We start from the raw sequence: 17,187 nt of genomic DNA on the forward strand, positions 1-17,187 counted from the left end.
ACCCCTGCAGTGAGGTCTGCCGTAGGGCAGGGCGTCCCAGTCCCTCCAGCCAGTCCCAGGAAGCAGGGGGCGGGGAGGCGGCATGTCAGAAAAATCAGACACTCCTGGGGTCAAGTCAAATCTGGACTGCACCAGCTTTGCTCCATGAACTCAGACCAGTTGCAGCCTCAGTTTTGCTCTAAGGAAAAAAGGAAAAAAAAGAAAAAGCTCTACCTGCTTTTCTTGACCTGCAGAGGTCAAAAGACCAGTTCTGAGGACTGGCTGAACTCTACCCCGTCAAAGTCCACACACAGGCAAGGGGCTGGAATGTTGAGGGCCTGGGACAAGTATTCCTGTATGTCCCCTCAAGGCCCTGGACACTGAGACGCAGGGTATCTCTAATAGGCTCCCAAAGGACAGGATAAATTCTGGAGCCCATTCCGACACCCCGACCATAGAGTCATCCTATTCGCCAAGAAGTCGAAAGGAAACGAGTGACTCAGGCAGGCCAGCTACTGCTCTCCTCCAGTGACTCACAGAGCCCTGTCCAGCCCCTTCCCCCAATTTTCAACAGTCCTTTGGAAATCATGCCCCCCAGTCCAGGAGGCTGAGGACAGTTAGGAGCCAATTCCTCCCCTAAGGGAACAGAGGCGGGAAGCCCAGGCTGGCTCTCCCAGCTCCTCATTCAGGCCGGCTCAGCACTCCAAGTCCTTGGAAGGGTCCTCTGTTTCCAGGAGCTGGGGACGGCAGGAGCTGAATGTCTCCACCACCCCTCCCAACATCTCTTCTTGTTTAGGCTCTTTACCAAGGAGGCCAAGAAGGGCCCCTGCCCCCGTCAGTGGGTAATCCGGGCAGGAAGCACCTTTACAGGGCTTTGGTCCCACCTCATTTCAGAGTTGGGGACACTGAGACCCAGAGATAGGGCATATTTGCTCAATGCCACCCAGCAATTCAGAAGTAGGACCCAAGTATCTACCTTCAAACCCAGCCAATCACCTCATCTGGAATGTTCTCTGAGGATGCTCAAACCAGACACCTTGTGTTATCCAGACAGACCTGGTTCTGACCTTGGCAAGGCACTACATTTCTCTGAGCATCAGTTTACCATAAAAATGGAAATAATAATACCTACCTCCCAGAATCACTGGGAGGCATTCATATTAGTGATAAATAACCTCGATGCACCTTTTAGAATGAAGTTCACACATGCATTTATTTATTCATCCATACAAACGTTTCCTGAGAACTAACTCTGAGACAGGTATTTCACTAAAAATGAACAGAGCAGAGTTCCTGCGCTGGGTGTGTGGGTGGAAGTGGTACTGGGGGGAGGCTCAGAACATGGTGAAGCATATTAATTCCCTCATGAACCATAAGTTTTTTTAAGAGAGGGAATGCCTTAGATGTCTTAAGGTTTCCACAGCCCCTTTCAAAGGGTAGGTACTAAATTATTAATAGAATATCTGAGTTGGAAAAGGCTCTCCAGGCCATTCAGTTCAAATCCCTCACTGTACAGATGGGGGATGTCAATTCAGAGAAAGAGACTCAACCACATGGAGCCCTCCAATCTGTGGCCAAAATATTCTCCTGGGTGCTTGATAGCTCTCTGGGCTTCTAAGAACTTCCAAGAGCTCTCACTGGTCACTCAAGGGTCCTAGACCTCCTGGGCTTCCGCCCCACCCCTACTTCTGTGCAATCAAGGAGAGAATTCTAAAGAAGACCACAAACATTCTAAGCTAGAGTACACCCGGTGGATAGGGGCCCGTCCCCAGAACTGACTGGGCCTGGTGCCAAGTCAGTGGGCTGTGCCCCTGGGCAGCAACACCTCTGGCAGGTGGGCGGGGGGGGGGGGGGGTCCAGCTCCCAAAACAAGGCTGCCTTTAATTGGCCAGGGAGGGAGTGGCAGGAAAGCAGTTCAGGGGAATGCTCCCAGCTGGACAGGAAGAACTGGTTTAGGATGGCAAGCCCCGCCAAACGGAGAGGAGTCTGGGTGCTCTGCCTGGGTTCCTTTCCCAAAACCTGTGGCACCAAAAGGGGGGTGGGGGGGAGGGACCACCCAAAGGGAGGGCAGGCCTTTGGCTTAAACCTAAAATTTGGGGAGGGACCCCAACAACACTATTGGAGGGGGACTCCTGGACAGAGATTCTCATGGCCTGGATGCTCTCTGCTACCCCAAAGTGGACCATTTTACCTCTCTCAGCTCCCTCATCTGTAAAATGGACCTAATATAATCTCTACATGCTAGGTTTTCTGTAAGGATAAAATGCACTGGGGTCCAGCCCCACAGCCTGGTGGCTAAGTTCCACTTTGGTGGCCCGGGTTCAGTTGCCGGGTGTGGACCTACACCACTCATCAGCTGCCATGCTGTGGTGGCAACCCACATACAAAATAGAGGAAGACTGGCATGGATGTTAGCTCAGTGACAATTTTCCTCAAGCAAAAAGAGGAAGACTGGCAACAGATGTTAGCTCAGAGTGAATCTTCCTCAGCAAAAAAACAAAAACAAAAACAAAAACCACCAGACCTGTCATACAGAAAGCGCTCAATTAATCATAACTGCTCTTAGCAAAACCTTCTCCTTGGGCCTGTTTTCTCCACCTGCAAAAAGAAAAGGGTGGACCAGATCACCTCTATGGTTTAACCCAGCTGTGACAAGGTCTGATTTTTCTGGCCACAACCTTGAAAGGAAAGGTGGGGAGAGGGGGCAGGCAAAAAGGGAAGCCCTCTGACCCAATTAGAGACGGAAGGTCTGTGACATTAGCCAGGAAGGGGAGCGCTGAGGTCACAATGAGAGAGATGGACTCCTCTCTCAGGAAGCAGCTGCTCAGGGCTGACGTCTCCCCCCGCTGAAAGGCCACCACACTCAGGACTGGCACAGCCCCCTCCCCCAAACCACATCCTTCTGACTGCCCCCAGGACACAGCTGTCTGTTCCTCAGTCTGAAGCACCTGCAGGCTCAGTAGCCTCTGATCCAAGACTGGCATGTGGCTGCCCATGCAGTGACCTCACAACCTCCTGGGTTTTTCTTCTTTTCCCCACACTGCCCAGGCCAACGGGACCCAACATGGCATTCCTCCAATGCGTCCCCAACTGGTGACTCCAACACATCCTTCGGGGCCTAGTTTGCGGCACTGCACGAGGGAACAGCCGGCTTGAGTTCGAGTTCTGGCTCAGCCACTAACCTTTTGGCAAGGGTTTGGGGAAGTCATGACCTCCCCCTGGGTCTCTGTTTCCTTTCACCTCAGAATTCCTTGAGGCGGGTCAGCCCAAAAGCTCAACAGACTCTACACTAGTCTTGAGTTACCAGAGAATGGGACACAACAGCAGCCACTCAGAGCAGCATCAGACTATCAGTTAAGATAAGCGCAGAACTTGAAGCCTGCCTGCCTGGATTTGAATCTGACTCAGCCCCTTATTAAGCTGTGTGACCTTGGGCAAGTTAGCTAACCTCTCTAGCCTCAGGACCAGTGTAAAAACGGTAAACAGTAGGGTTGCAGGCAGAATTAAGCTAGTTGATAAGCCATCACAACAGCCATTAGAAAGCTATTAGAAAAGTGCCAGGCACACCATAAGCGCTAAATGTTTGCTATAATCACCGAGTGCTAGCAATTCTGCTCAGGTTGGGGGCAGTTCTTGCTCAGGGTCTCACTCATTCCTCTACAAGAGCCTACCAGGTAGAAACGACTCTCCCCTAAGTAAGCCAAGAGAAACAGGAGCCCCAGAAAGGAAATGACATTAATGATTAAACTTCGCGGACTTGCTCCCCACAAACACAGGTGCTTAAGGGCACAGAAGAGAGCACAAAGCCCAGGCTTGTGGGGGGCAAATGGCCTCTCCCAGCAATTCAGGCGCCCACCTCCCAGATAAGATTGCCTCCCTCCTCCCCAGCTACTGCTGGGATAAATGGAGCTTCTGGTGGCCCAGGGCTTTATAAACTATGACAGGGACCAGTGGCCAATGACAAGGAGAGGCTTCTCAGGACTCACTGAGGCCTTCTCTCCCCTGGCCCCCTTCACCCGGCTCAGGGTGGGTGCTTCGACTTTGCAGTCTGCAGCTGAGCAGAAATAAACACTCCTCTTGTAGAAAGCAGGGGCACAACTACTAGTGAAGTGCTGAGCGTAAACCATCCCTGCCCTCGGCCCTTGAAAGATCAGACTCCCAATTCTGTAGGGACGCTGCAGGCGCACTGGTCACCTCCTGCCCTGCTTCCCCATACCTTTGTGCAGATGGGGAAACTGAGTCTCAGAACGGACAGGGCCTTGCCCTAAGGCACAAGCCAATGCAGGACTGGGGCCAGAAGTGAGTCAGGGCTCAGTTCTCCATTCCCTCGTGTGTGAAACAAGGCCCCACAGAACCCTAAACCCCTCCCCCTTCTAGATACACGCAGCCCCCCATCCCCAGGCCACCTCCGATTCTAGAGCTGCCCGCTCTGGGCGCCCATAGAGGGCAAAGAAGGGGATTCAGGGCTCCGAGCCTGCCCCGGGATCACCAGGGAAGGGGCGAGAGTGTGGGAGGGAGAAGTGACACCGGCTTAGTCACTGGGAGCCTGGAGCCCGCGGCGGGGCTGAGGTCAGAGGGAAGCGTGAAGAGCGACAGACTAGGGGCGCGCGGCGCGCGGAGGAGCCACCCCCGGGAGCCTCCCTGTGACCCCGGAGCCAAGTTTTCAACAAAGTTTCCCGGCCCTGGGCTACTAGTTGGGGGCGACGCAGCCCCTTGCGTACCCCCGACCCCAGGATCGCAGGAACAAAGGAGGCACCGGGCCGCCCCCGGTGGGGATCTCCAAACACCTACCGACTCGGCGGCGGCGGCCTGGGCGCCCACGAGGAGCAGCAGCAGCGCGAGCAGACGGGTGGGGGCCATAGCGCAGCGGTGCGGAGAGGGCGCGCGGAAGGGTGGCCCGGGCTGGCGCGCGGCCCTTCTTATAGGCGGCGGCCGGCCCCGCCCCGGCCCGCCCCCGCCGCCCGCCCCCCGCCCGGAATTCCCCGGGAAAGCTGGGCCACCGGGGCGCTGCTCCCGCCCGCGGGGCTGGAAACCCCGAGGGACGCGCTCCGTGCGCGCCTGCCGGTGCCCAGGCGGCCCCAGCCCTCTTTATTTATTTGATCCCCTGCTAGGCCGGCCCCCAGAGAGCACTGCGTCCAACTCCATCTTATAGTTGGGGAAACTGAGGCTCACGGACAGGAAGCACTAGCCCAAGGTCCTCAGATTAGACCGGCGCTCTTCAAACCGGGCACCCTCCCCTCTGAGAGCACAGAAGACTTTCCAAATGGGTCTTGAGCAAGGTTAGTTCTAAGGCAGGGGTCAGCAAGCTTTTTCCGTAAAGAGCTAAATAGTTTAGTCTTTGCGGCCCATACGGTCTCGGTCACAATTACTCAAACGCTAGCGTTGTAGCTCAGAGGCGGCCATAAATACTTAAAAGAGTAAGTGTGGCTAGGTCCTAATAAAACACTATTTACGGACTCTGAAATTTGAATTTCATACAATTTTCACGTGTCACGAAGTATCATTCTTCTTTTGATCTTGTTTTCAAACATTTAAAGACGTCAAAACCATTCTCAGTAGTGGACTGAACGAAAACAAGCAATGAGCAGACTTTGGTCTCTGGGTGACTGACCTCTGTTTTAAGAGATTCGTTTCCCAGATTTTGAACTTCCTAAAAAGTCTGATCTCTCTGAGAAGTGGTCTGCTAGTTTGTCTCCATTCTTGGATCTCTTCTACCGTTTGTATAAGAAAGGTGTGTATGCCTTACCCCTGCATCCTCCTAACATTACATGGCGGGGGGGGGGGGGGGGGGGGGGGCGGGGGGAATACTTCGGGGCCCCAAATACAAGTACTGTTGGAATTATTAGTGGGGTGGGTGCATCCTATGATAACCAATCAAAGTACCAAAGGTGCCAAGCCTTGCCTCTCTCCCATATTTATATTTATATTGTATAAAGATATATATATCTTTCTAAAATATATATATAGTTCTAAGATATATATAACTTTCTAAGATATATATATCTTTCTAAAGCTGAAACGTGCTTCAGAACCAGGGTATTCTGGCCTCTGTTGGCATATTATGAATTCATCTACTTTGTGAAGAGTTGGGAGTGACTTCCCCTCATCCATCCCTTAATTATTACCAAAAGTTGAAAATCTTCTGAGGCACAATACTTGACAGTACAGCAAGTTTCAAATGCTGATCGTGTTTTCCCCACAGATTAAAAGGTAAGCAATTATTTTCAGCTGTTCTCAATACCTTTCCTAGGATTCAGAAATAAACTGAGAAAATGAATGAATTTCATGTCAGAATAGGAAATCCTTTTGCAAGTCAGATGATGGTTTTTGCAATCTTTGCTTTCCACAGAATTGAAGGAGGGCCTAATCTAGTTGCCAGTAGACAGATCATTAAAAGTAATTTTTGATGATAGATTACTATGCGATTTTGGTTATCTGTCATCACGTTGCTATAACAAAACTCCTTTCCTTCCCACCAACTTCTTTAAGTGAAGAAGTTTTCTCAGCACCTACAGCCAGTAGTGTGTTGGTAAATGTTTCACAATAGTTTGGGGGAGGAGGGAAGTGCTAATTTGTACCATTTGCCAATTTCTGTGGTGTAAATACTCCCACCGTGGCTGATTTCAAGCTACAATGTGATGTCACTGAACATGGGGTTGGTTAGAGATAAGCAGTATTTCTACTATGCAGATATCACAGTTGCACATAACATCAAGTGCACAGGTAACAGTAAAATGTACTGATATAATTAGGAGGTGATGAGTTTTGAGTACTTATTTCCTTTGTTTTTAATAGTTTATTTAACTGTAAATTTATATAATTTAATTTTTAGTAATAGTTATATTTAACAACCACCCACAGAATTCCTAAAAACTGAATCAGTACAAGCTGGCTTTGGTACACCACGGCTTGACAGCTATAAAAAATGAAAGGAGTAAAATTATTGCTAAAACCTATCGCATTCTAGCACAAACAATATTCATCCAGGGATATGTGAACTAATTGTGGAGGAAAAATTGCCCAATTTTACTTTTTTCTATTTAATAATTATTTATCAAAGCTTTAGGACTGGTTTCCCAAATGTATACCTATGTCAAATTGGATGCTTTAAATATGTGTAGTTAATTTTATTTCAGTTACATTTCAATAAAGCTGTTAAAATTTTTTAAAGACTTTTATCTTTTTATTTATTTATTTATTATTTAAGATTGGCCCTGAGCTAACATCTGTTGCCAATCTTCCTTTTTTTTCTCCCCAAAGCCCCAGTACATAGTTGTATTCTTTTTCTTTTTTTCTTCTTCTCCCCAAAGCCCCCCAGTACATAGCTGTATCTGCTAGTTGTGAGTGCCTCTGGTTGTGCTATGTGGGACGCCACCTCAGGATGGCTTGATAAATGGTGTGTAGGTCCACACCCAGGATCCAAACCAGCAAAGCCTGGGCCACCAAAGTGGAGCTCAGGAACTTAACCATTAACCACTCAGCCACGGAGCCAGCCCTCTAAGACTTTTAAAAACAGCAATATATTACATTGTTTTGATCAATTGCATTCTTATGATAATTCTAATGATAGAAAAATTTAATACCTAGTCTTACGGTCATAGAAAGTAAAATAATGATCCAGTTTATATACATATTTTTAGGCAGAGAAATATGATAGACTTATCCATAAGCCATTTAAGCATAAAAAATGCATCATGGTAAAATTTTGTGGTGGAACATGGAGTGGAAATTTGAGTTTGAATAGAAAAAGGAATGATGTAAAATTTCTGACTGTTAGAGAAGAGCCTGTTCATGTATTTTTTAAACGGTTAGTTGTAGGTATCAGATTGCTAGGGTATTTAATTCAACTGGATACATTTTAAAGAATGATGTAACCATTTATTTTTAAGTGTATGAATTTACAACATGTCGGAAATTACAACCTTTGCAACTATTGCAACTTTTATGAAAAAGGTTAGCTATCAACTAAAAAATGTGCCAAGAAGTACAGTTTTTCGATAATCATTCGGAAATTACACTAGCAAAAAAGACTGAAGATTGCTAGTTTAGACAGTTCGTGGAAGCTCTTGTATAAAGATATGCCAACCTCCTGAAATTAAGAAATTAATTTCCCCCTCTCCAAGTTCTGAGAATCTCTCTGAAGGCAGGCAGTATGTTTGAATATAGTTATTTGTGGGGTTTTAACCTGGGCTGCTTGGACTGGGGACAAGAGGCACATGGACAGTCACTACTTCCATAGGGTATGTGTCTCTATGTAAATTTTTCTGGGGCAAGAAACCTCAGATTCTCTCTTTAGATCCACAAAGAAGTCCCGACCTCCAAGGGTTAAAACAACTCCACCAGACCCTGAGGCCCTGTAAAAAGTTCTAATGGGTTCTCTTTGGCTCCCAGAAAGCAGAACACAGTAGTCAAAGGTTTGTAGACCTCAACTGAAGTCCCAGGTTCCCTACATGGGACTAAAGTAAAAAACCCAAAAAGCTGACATAATAAATGGATCAGGGGTCCCTGGGACCAGTAACGCCTGGTCTGTATCCCCAGTTTCTCTTTTTTTTTTCAGGAAGATTAGCCCTGAGCTAACATCTGCTGCCAATCCTCGTTTTGCTGAGGAAGAAAGACTAGCCCTCAGCTCACATCTATGCCCACCTTCCTCTATTTTATATGTGGGATGCCTACCACAGTGTGGCTTGCCAAGTGGTGCCATGTCCACATTCAGGATCTGAACCGGCAAACCCCGGGCCATGGAAGCAGAACGTGCACACTCAACCGCTGCGCCACTGGGCCGGCCCCTCTCCCCAGTTTCACATCTCTCATTCCACTGTTTCCCTGACCTTATATAAATACAATTTCTGTCTCAAGTGAAGAAAAAAAGCCAAACAAACAAAATTACACAGGTTTTAGGGCCAGAAGTTCTTGATTAAAATCCTTGTTCCAGCACTTGCCAGTTGGAGGAAAGTTGGAGAGTCGCTTTGCTCCTCGGTAAAATGGAGATAAAATTAGGCGAGGTGCAGGGTACATAGTACGTGCTCCCCTATGTTGGTTCCCTCACTCCTTCCTTATTTTCTGCCTCTGAGAAGGAGTGAGTCTGGGTGATGTCATGGGCCACACACTGTACATCCTTCTCCCAGCTTCCTTTCAAGCAAAGAGAAGTGATTCAGAGAGTCAACAGGCAGCCACCTCCCATGCAGCTCAGAAAGGAGCTGAGACCCAACCTACAGCAGGGTGCAGCTGCCTCTCTCCCTTTTCCCAGGCCTCCCAGGCTTGAGTTAACCTGGGCTGGGTGCACACTGGAGCATCTAGAGACACCAAGCCCAAGAAGCTACAACCAATCCTGTACTTAACGGCCCAGCTCCGACACCTCCACTTCCTGCAAGCCTTCTCAAATCCCTCACCCTCTCCTTCCAGCTCTCCTCTCTCCTTCCCCTAGGACCGCTAGTCTCCATCTCTGCCCCTCCTTGGGCAGACGTCTCTTTCTCAATTATGTTAGAATTCATAAGGTTAATAGCACAGGCTTCAGGGTCGGAGAGATCTGGGCTCTCATCCTAGCTATGTGACCTAGGGCAGGACACTTTACCTCTCTGTGCCTCAGTTCCCTCTTTGGTAACTTGGGAATCACTGTAGTTGTTATGTCATGAGTGTTGAGAGTATGGTCCTTAGCATATTCCTAGCACATAAATGTTATCCGTTTTTATGATCACGGAGGTCTCCCCCTGAGAGTCTTGAGTTGGGGAGCTCCCTCCCCAACAGCTCTTCACACACAGTAAATAAGAGGTAATCATGTCACTATTTTCAGAACAGCTGAGACAGTGAGCCGTGGGGCTCTCCCAGAATGGCACCAACTCTCTGGTCTTCCTTGCTCCATGCAAATGTCTTTCCAGTTCCAGATAATGACAGCCTGGAGTTTCCAGAGGCCATGGAATGTCCAGCCACTGCCTTGCATAACTGCAGAAACTGGGAACATTGGGTTCAGAAGGGCCCTCCCAGTCCTCTCAATCCAACAGCACCCCCATTATACGATAGACGAACCAAGGCTCACACAGTGAGTCAGCATGCACTGGAGGTATTTGAAAGAATTCCAAAAACAGCCCTTTCTCCTTGCTTTGTTTATTATTTGTCATAACGCTTTCCTTACCTGACATCATGTATTTATCCTTTTACTTGTTTATCATCTGTTTCCCTACCAGAGGTAAGCTCCATGACAGCAGAGACAGAGATATCCCTAGCACCTTGCCCAAGATCTGGCACAAGTCAACGTTCAGTTAATGTTTGCTGTGTAGATAAATGAAGAATACCATTTGGATATTTGTCCTTGAGGCTCAGACACAGAAATTCACTCATTCGGTCGTTTATCCAATAGACATTTGATGAACATCTTCTGTGTGAGAGGCCTTTTGAAAAATCCTACTGAATGAGACACCATCCTTGCTCTTAAGTAAACATCCTTATTAATAAACAATTGTCACCAGTGGTTAAGGACCTATTATATTTCAAGCTCTTAGCTGGCAACTTTGTACAGATCTCCTCTGTGTTAGCGCGGCTTTTACAATTGCAAGGAACCATGTCTCCCTCCGGATGGCAAGAAAAAGGGGCTTTGGGGCCAGCCTGGTGGCATAGTGGTTAAGTTCAAAGTGCTTCTCTCTGGTGGCCCAGGTTCGCAGGTTTGGATCCAAGGTGTGGGCCTACACCACTCTTCAACTGTGCTGTGGCAGTAACCCACATGTAAAGTGGAGGAAGATTGGCACAGATGTTAGCTCAGGGCTAATCTTCCTCAAGAAAACAAGAGGAAGAGTGGCACAGATGTTAGCTCGGGGCTAATCTTCCTTAGCAAAAAAAATAAATAAATAAAAAGGGGCTTGGAGGTTCTTAGAAGGATACAGGAGAGCTAAAGCCTAAAATGGAAATGAAGACATTGAGAACTGAGATGATTCCAGAGGCTGGCCAACTCCTCTCCAGCTCTTGAAGCCTGAATGGTCTTTATTTGAGGGTGTCTCTTCTTCCTGGACGTGTGCCTCTCTCTCTTTTACTGACTTACTGACTCTCTCTTTTAGTCTGAATTTGGGGGACAGCCAGTCTGATTGGCTTGGCCAGTGGCCTTCATTGCCTTCTAGGGTGAGAACTTTCAGGCCAGACCACTTCTTGCATTACCATTAGCCTAGAAGGTGAACATTTTCTAGTGTCTAACACACTCTGAGCAAAGGGTATGTGTAGTTAGAAGGGAGTGTTGAACATCATCCACACCCTGACTTTATGAAGTTGATAGTATCCTTTCTATTTTAGAGACGCGAAAACAGGCTTAGGGAGGAGAAAGACAACAAAGCTGTAACAAAACTGCCCCACCTGACCTGCAAACCCATGACTGAGAAACACACACTCTTGTCATTTGCCACTGAGATTTAGGCGTTGTTTGTTAAGCAGCAATAGCTGACTAATCCCAGATTCACATCAGATTTCTTTGATTCTGTCTCACCATGTTGTCCCACTGAGTTTACAGCTCTGATTCCTGTTCTCCCCACAAAAACATTTTTGAAGTGTGCTGTCCCCGAGGAAGCAGAGGGGAAGATGCTGGAAGAGAGGCTGAGAGATTTGTCCCTGAGAACCTCCTGCATACTAAGCTTGTGCTTCTTCTGCAGCCCCCACTCTGACAGCTGGAGAAAGGCACGGATAATAACAATTCCAACCATTTGCAGAGTGCTATATAGTTCTTCAAAGAGATTTCATCTAGGTTATTGCGTTTACATACCCCGAACAGTCCCAGAGGGTAGCCAGGGCTGGTATTATTACAGCCATTTTATAGTTGAGGAAACTAAAGCTCAGAGAGGTGAAGCGGGTTGTCCAGGTTACAAAGCTTCATCTAAACCCAGATCCCTTGGGTTCCAGCCCTGGGCTCTTTCCACAACACCCTGTTGCCTCTGAGTCCTTGACAGAGACCGTGGTCTGAGCACTTGCATACGGTGGGCGTAGCGCCCTGTGAGTCACATGCCACAGCGCCTGGAGTGCAACGCACAGAGCAGGACACTTTGAACCTGAGCCCATCACCTCACTTCAATCCTTCAGCAGAGCCTTCCTGCTCCTCCTGACTTTCCCTCCTCCCTTGGTGTCCTTTTCCCCAGCTTTCATCCAACATCTGGTCAAGGTGGAGAGAGTGCAACTGTTTTCCAGATGCCAGAGATTAGAATTTGCTCTTTGCAAACAGCAAAAGCTGTCAGTAGAACACCAAGGCGACAGGGTACTGAGGTAAGGAACCTCCGTTGAAGCCTGCTCTGCCATTTATCACATGGGCAATTCACTTCCCCTGTCTCAGGTCTGTTTTCTCCTCCAATAAATGAGACTCGCCGCGTGATGACATGAGGGCTGTTACAAACACTCTGTCTCCTTTGCCTGGCACATGCTTGCCCTGGCTAACTCCACTCATCTTTCAGGGTTACTAGTTTTACATTCCTTCCTCAAAGAGACCTTCCCCTGGGGCCAAATTGTGTTCCTGCCCAAATTCTTTTAGATCATTTCCTTCATAGTGTTCACTACAATTTATATTGATACAACTATTTCTTTGCTTCCTAGCTTTATTGTGTATCTCCTCTGCTAGATCAGAAGCTCCCTGAGGGAGGGTACTATGTCTGTTTTGTGTACCCAGAGGCTAGCACAGTGCCTGCTACATAGTAAACACTCAATAAATATTTGTTAGATGAATGAATGAATGACTCTATCTCCCTCTTCCCATCTGGCCTATCTAACTCCACCCACCCACCCACCCTGCTCACCTCCCAAGGGTGTCATAAGGTGACAATGAACTGTAAGCTGGAAATTCTTAGGCAAGGGTTGATGGCATAGCTTCCACTCCTCCCTCTGTCTCCTCAGTTCCTACCACACTGGCCTGCTTGCTATCCCCTAATCATGCCAATATCATTCCTGCCTCAGGGCTTTGCACTTGAGTTCCCTCTATCTGGAATGTTCTTCCCTGATATCCAGTTGGTTCCCCCCTTCACTTCAATCAGATCTCTGCTGGAACGCCACCTCTTCAGGGAGGTCTTTGCGGGCGGCTGTTTCTGAAGTACTTCCTCTCACCCTTCCTCCTCTACCCTTCTCTACCCCTTCACCTCCATCTGTCTTCATAGCACTTCTCATGACTTCATATGACATTTTACATTTTCGGTTGCCTTGGTTATGGTCTGTCTCCTCCATGAGAATATAAACTCAACAAGGTCAGAGTTTTTCTCTTTATTCATTATATCTGTACCACCCAGACCAGTTCCTGGCACACAGTAAATGCTTGATGAATATTTATCAATAAATGATTGATTGATTGAATGAATGATGATGAAATGAAGGTGAAGAAAGTAACTTTTCTTCTTAAAATAAAGCCCTGAATCCTTCAAGGTCAGAGCAAAAAATAATTTCAAGGGAAAGGCAGAGAGTGTAGAACCTGGTGGGGAGAACACCTGAGGGGTGGGGCAACAGTTTCAGAAAATCTCACTTCTCTCCGTTCTCTCTAGGGTGTCTTAGACCTGGGCAACCCACAACTGGAAAAGAGCTCTTTATTCAAGAGGAACAACAACCTCCAGAGGCTCAGCCACCCAGTGGAATGCCTGGCATTGTCCACGCTCCATAGAGACATAATTTGCAGAAAATCAGTAACCGTGGAGCACAGAGCACAGGAAACCAGTCCCTTGACCCCTCCAGTATAAAGAAGAGGGAGGCTGGAGTGGAAAGACAAAAGCTCCAGTTCCTCAACTTTGAGCATTGCAGCTGACCAGACCAACCATACCCCAGCTGTGTACTGAGTGCGTCACTTCCTTCTCTGAGCCTCAGTTTCCTGATCTGTAAAATGGGGAAAATGTATATCCCTACCTCCCCAGGGCTATTAGGATGGTAAGATCATGTACGTGAAAGCTCTATGTAAACTGTAATGTCCGGTGCACTTTCTGTTGTGCTTTGGGAAGAGGTAGTGTGTGGAGTCACACTGACCTGAGTTGGAGGTCCAGCTCTACCACTCATTGGCAGAGTGGTCTTGGGTAAATGGTGTCCTTTCTCTGAGCCTCACGTTCCTTATCTGTTAAGTGGGAATATTAACGGTATGTGCAATTCACAGACTTGTTTTAGAAATTAAATAGGGATTAAGTGAGATAATATAAGTGACTGGCACATAGCAGGTGCTCAGCAAATGTTCCTCCCCAAACACAGACACACACACAGCCCTTAAAACAGTCTGGGTAACAAAGGGTTCTCAGTTTGGAGGAGAGAACAGGCAGGCGATGAGCTCTCTCTCTCCGATTTCTCTTCTAAGAGAGGAGCTCGCTGGCCAGAGCACAGGTTGATCACCAACGCAGAGGACAGGCAGTCAAAAGCTAGCTTCCCACATGGAGTTTCCAATAAGTGTGAGCGCAAGATTGCATAACCTGTCCCTGAGACACGCGTCTCCCCTGAAGTGTTTCCATCAAACGTTCCCTGAAAGGGATCATGTGAGAGGCTGGAGGGCAGCCTAGGGAAGGAAGAAGGGAGAAAGGGAGGGAGTTGGAGAACCTGAGGGGTGGGGTGGGATCAGGAAGAGAAGGTACCACATTTACTGAGTTCCTACTATATGCCAGGCACCCGGCTTACTGTCTGTCTACTTAGATCTTTGCCATATATCTGAGAGATCAGGAGTCACGACTCCCACATTCCAAGGGAAGAAATAATAAGAATAATTAATATTGCTAACGTTTACATAACGCTGACTGTATATCAGGCAGTGGGGTAAGCACACATTTGATCCTCAAGACAGCCCACAACATGGGTACTATTCTGATTCCCATTTTATAGAGGAGGAAACTGAGACTCCAAGAGATGAAGTTAACTTCCCCAAGGTCACCCAGAAAGACAGTAGTGGAGCCAGGATTCCAATACAAGCAGGGTTCCAAAACCCATAGACCTATATGAGGACACTTCCCAAGGGCTTTATGGGGGTGGATCTGGAAAGTGACCCCAGCAGAAGCTGTTCTCACATGCCCACAGTGGGGGCCCAGTGTGGGAGTGACGTAGTGACCAAGTAGCCGGAGTCATTTCCCTCCACTGCACCAAGAGGACAGTTTGTCCCAGTTTGTGGCTTTTTGTCATTCTGCCTCTGACCTAAAGTTTAAAATGTCATTCATAAGTTTGAAACCACAAACTTGGCAGCGTGGGAAAGGCCCTTGGAGATCAGCTATTCTAGTCCAACCCCCTCATATTACAGATGGAAAAAAAACCCGGAGGCCCGAACAGAGCCATGGACATGGCAAGGTCACAGAATGATTTGCCGCTAGAAGGAAGGGTTGCTCTGAGGTCAGTTACAGATCATCTTGCTTCGTGATGACCAAATGTAGCTGTACCTCTGAATCACTTCGGGAGCTCTTTAAATACACAGATTTCTGGACTCTGCTTCTAGAGATTCAGACTTTGGTTTGCAACAAGGCCTGGGAATCTGACTCCACAGTGTGTTCCTCGGGTGATTCAGATGGCACAGGGCCAGGGACTGCATCTGGAAGTTGAAGTCCAATGCCTGTCTTTTATTTTACAGTTTGGGATACTAAGACCCAGCATGGGACTTGCCCAAGGTTACATGGCCAGTCAGTGGTGCCCTAGCCCAGGCTTTGTTCTTTTTCAGGCTGTCTGTAGTTAAATTCTGAAAACGGGCCAAGGAAGGGCTGGCCAAGGGAGTTAGTGTGGTTTCCCCCAGCTCTTGGTTTCCTTGGTGTACCCAAATTAAGACACATTTCCGGAGCTTGAAAAGGTGAGAATTCAAGAGCTGAAATCCTACAGGGAAAAGGAAACTGCCATGGGCTCTCCTGCAGGTGGGTGGGGATTTCCCAGAGGTGAGCTCTAGGCCCCAGGGATGACGTCAGACACCAGCTATCCAGCTGGGCCCCAACGCCTCAGGCCCCAGACTACCTGCATTTTCCATTTCAGGAGAATGGGTAGGGAGGGCCTTCCCTCTGAGGGAGGAGATGGAGTGGAGAGTGTCCAGCTGTGACTTCGAGGGGCGGGGTGGGGGGGGTGGTGAGGGGGGCCATGCCTGACTCCTGAAGAGCCACACATTCCAGCACACGCAATGAAGAGGAAGCTGCCTTCGGGAACTAACTCAAACCACTCAAGGACTTCCCCTCACCCTCTCCTCCCACCTCTCCTTAATCCCTCACCCCGGGGCTATGTGAGCGGGACTCACTGCTCCTTTTCCACTTCCCACTACTCCACCGCTTATTTCACTGTCTCCTTTCTTTCTTTTTTTCCTGTAATGGTATCTCGGTGTGTGGAGTCAGATGTCTTGGGTTTGAATCCCAGCTCAGCTTCCTATGAGCCCTCTGATCTAGGGATGGTCATGCTTCTCTCTGAGCCTCAGTTTCTTCACTTTCAAAAATGGGGATAATATCTACCTTTTGCATAGTGAGGATGAAACAAGGTATTTAACAAACAGAGGATGTTTTCTCAGAAACACTAGATCATGTGAGTAATCAGTGGATGAGGGTGATTTGAATACATAGTTGTTGAACTGAATTGAGGCGCCTAAAAGAACGATTGAGCTAGAAGCCCCTCACAAATCTTTGGGCCTTAATGACTTGCAAACTGGAGTCCAAGTGACCAGCATTTCCAGATGATACGGAAAATCACCTACTTACTCTTGATAAAGTCTCAAGTTTCTTTACTTTTGTCTGGAATTGTATCAACTCAAGGTGATTATATGGTTACCACAAGCTGTTCAGAAGTTCTGATTGGCAGTTACATGGGTCTTTGACAAGTTTTTTTAATGGGAAAATAATTAGTGGAGGATAGATTAAATGTTGGAAAACGTTAATCTTGTCTAACTCCTCATTTCCTAAACAGGGAAGCTGAGGTTTAAGGAAGGAAGTGGCTTGCTAGTCACACAGCTAGTAGAGCTAAAACCCATGTTCTTTTCGTGGAACCAGTTACTTCCTTTCTTTCCACTCTGGAGAGGGGGAACGTAGGATCAATGAAGTTGAGGAGTTTTGGTCTGCTGGTGCTGGAATGAAGTGACTCATCACTTTGCTGTTGCCCTTTCTCTGTTCTTGACTCATTCAGCAAATATTTACTGACTGTCCACACTATTTGGATTCAGAGAAGGCTGAGAGAACACAGTCAACGCAGCAGGCAAGAATCTGGATCTGCTCCCAGGGACGACTTCAGAACCTGTTTTCTTTCCATTATAAATATATAGAGATATGTAAATGTAAATAGATACTCACA

General features: G+C 47.7%; 1 protein-coding gene and 1 long non-coding RNA gene across 2 annotated transcripts in view; one reads left to right on the top strand and one right to left on the bottom strand.

Annotated features, from left to right (window-relative positions):
* Positions 1-4,937, bottom strand: part of SDC4 (syndecan 4) — a 19,736-nt gene extending 14,799 nt beyond the window's left edge. The window contains exon 1 of the mRNA XM_001500606.6: positions 4,771-4,937. Coding sequence (XP_001500656.2) covers positions 4,771-4,839 — 69 coding nt within the window. The 5' untranslated portion in view covers positions 4,840-4,937. The remainder of the gene's footprint in view (positions 1-4,770) is intronic.
* The window catches only part of LOC138920078 (uncharacterized), a 17,006-nt gene extending 1,641 nt beyond the window's left edge, over positions 1-15,365 (top strand). The window contains exons 2-3 of the long non-coding RNA XR_011430736.1: positions 12,087-12,210; positions 13,467-15,365. This is a non-coding gene — a long non-coding RNA (uncharacterized lncRNA). The remainder of the gene's footprint in view (positions 1-12,086; positions 12,211-13,466) is intronic.
* Positions 15,366-17,187: the final 1,822 nt, after the last annotated feature.

This window comes from Equus caballus, chromosome 22 (assembly GCF_041296265.1).
Source record: "Equus caballus isolate H_3958 breed thoroughbred chromosome 22, TB-T2T, whole genome shotgun sequence".
NCBI lineage: Eukaryota > Metazoa > Chordata > Mammalia > Perissodactyla > Equidae > Equus > Equus caballus.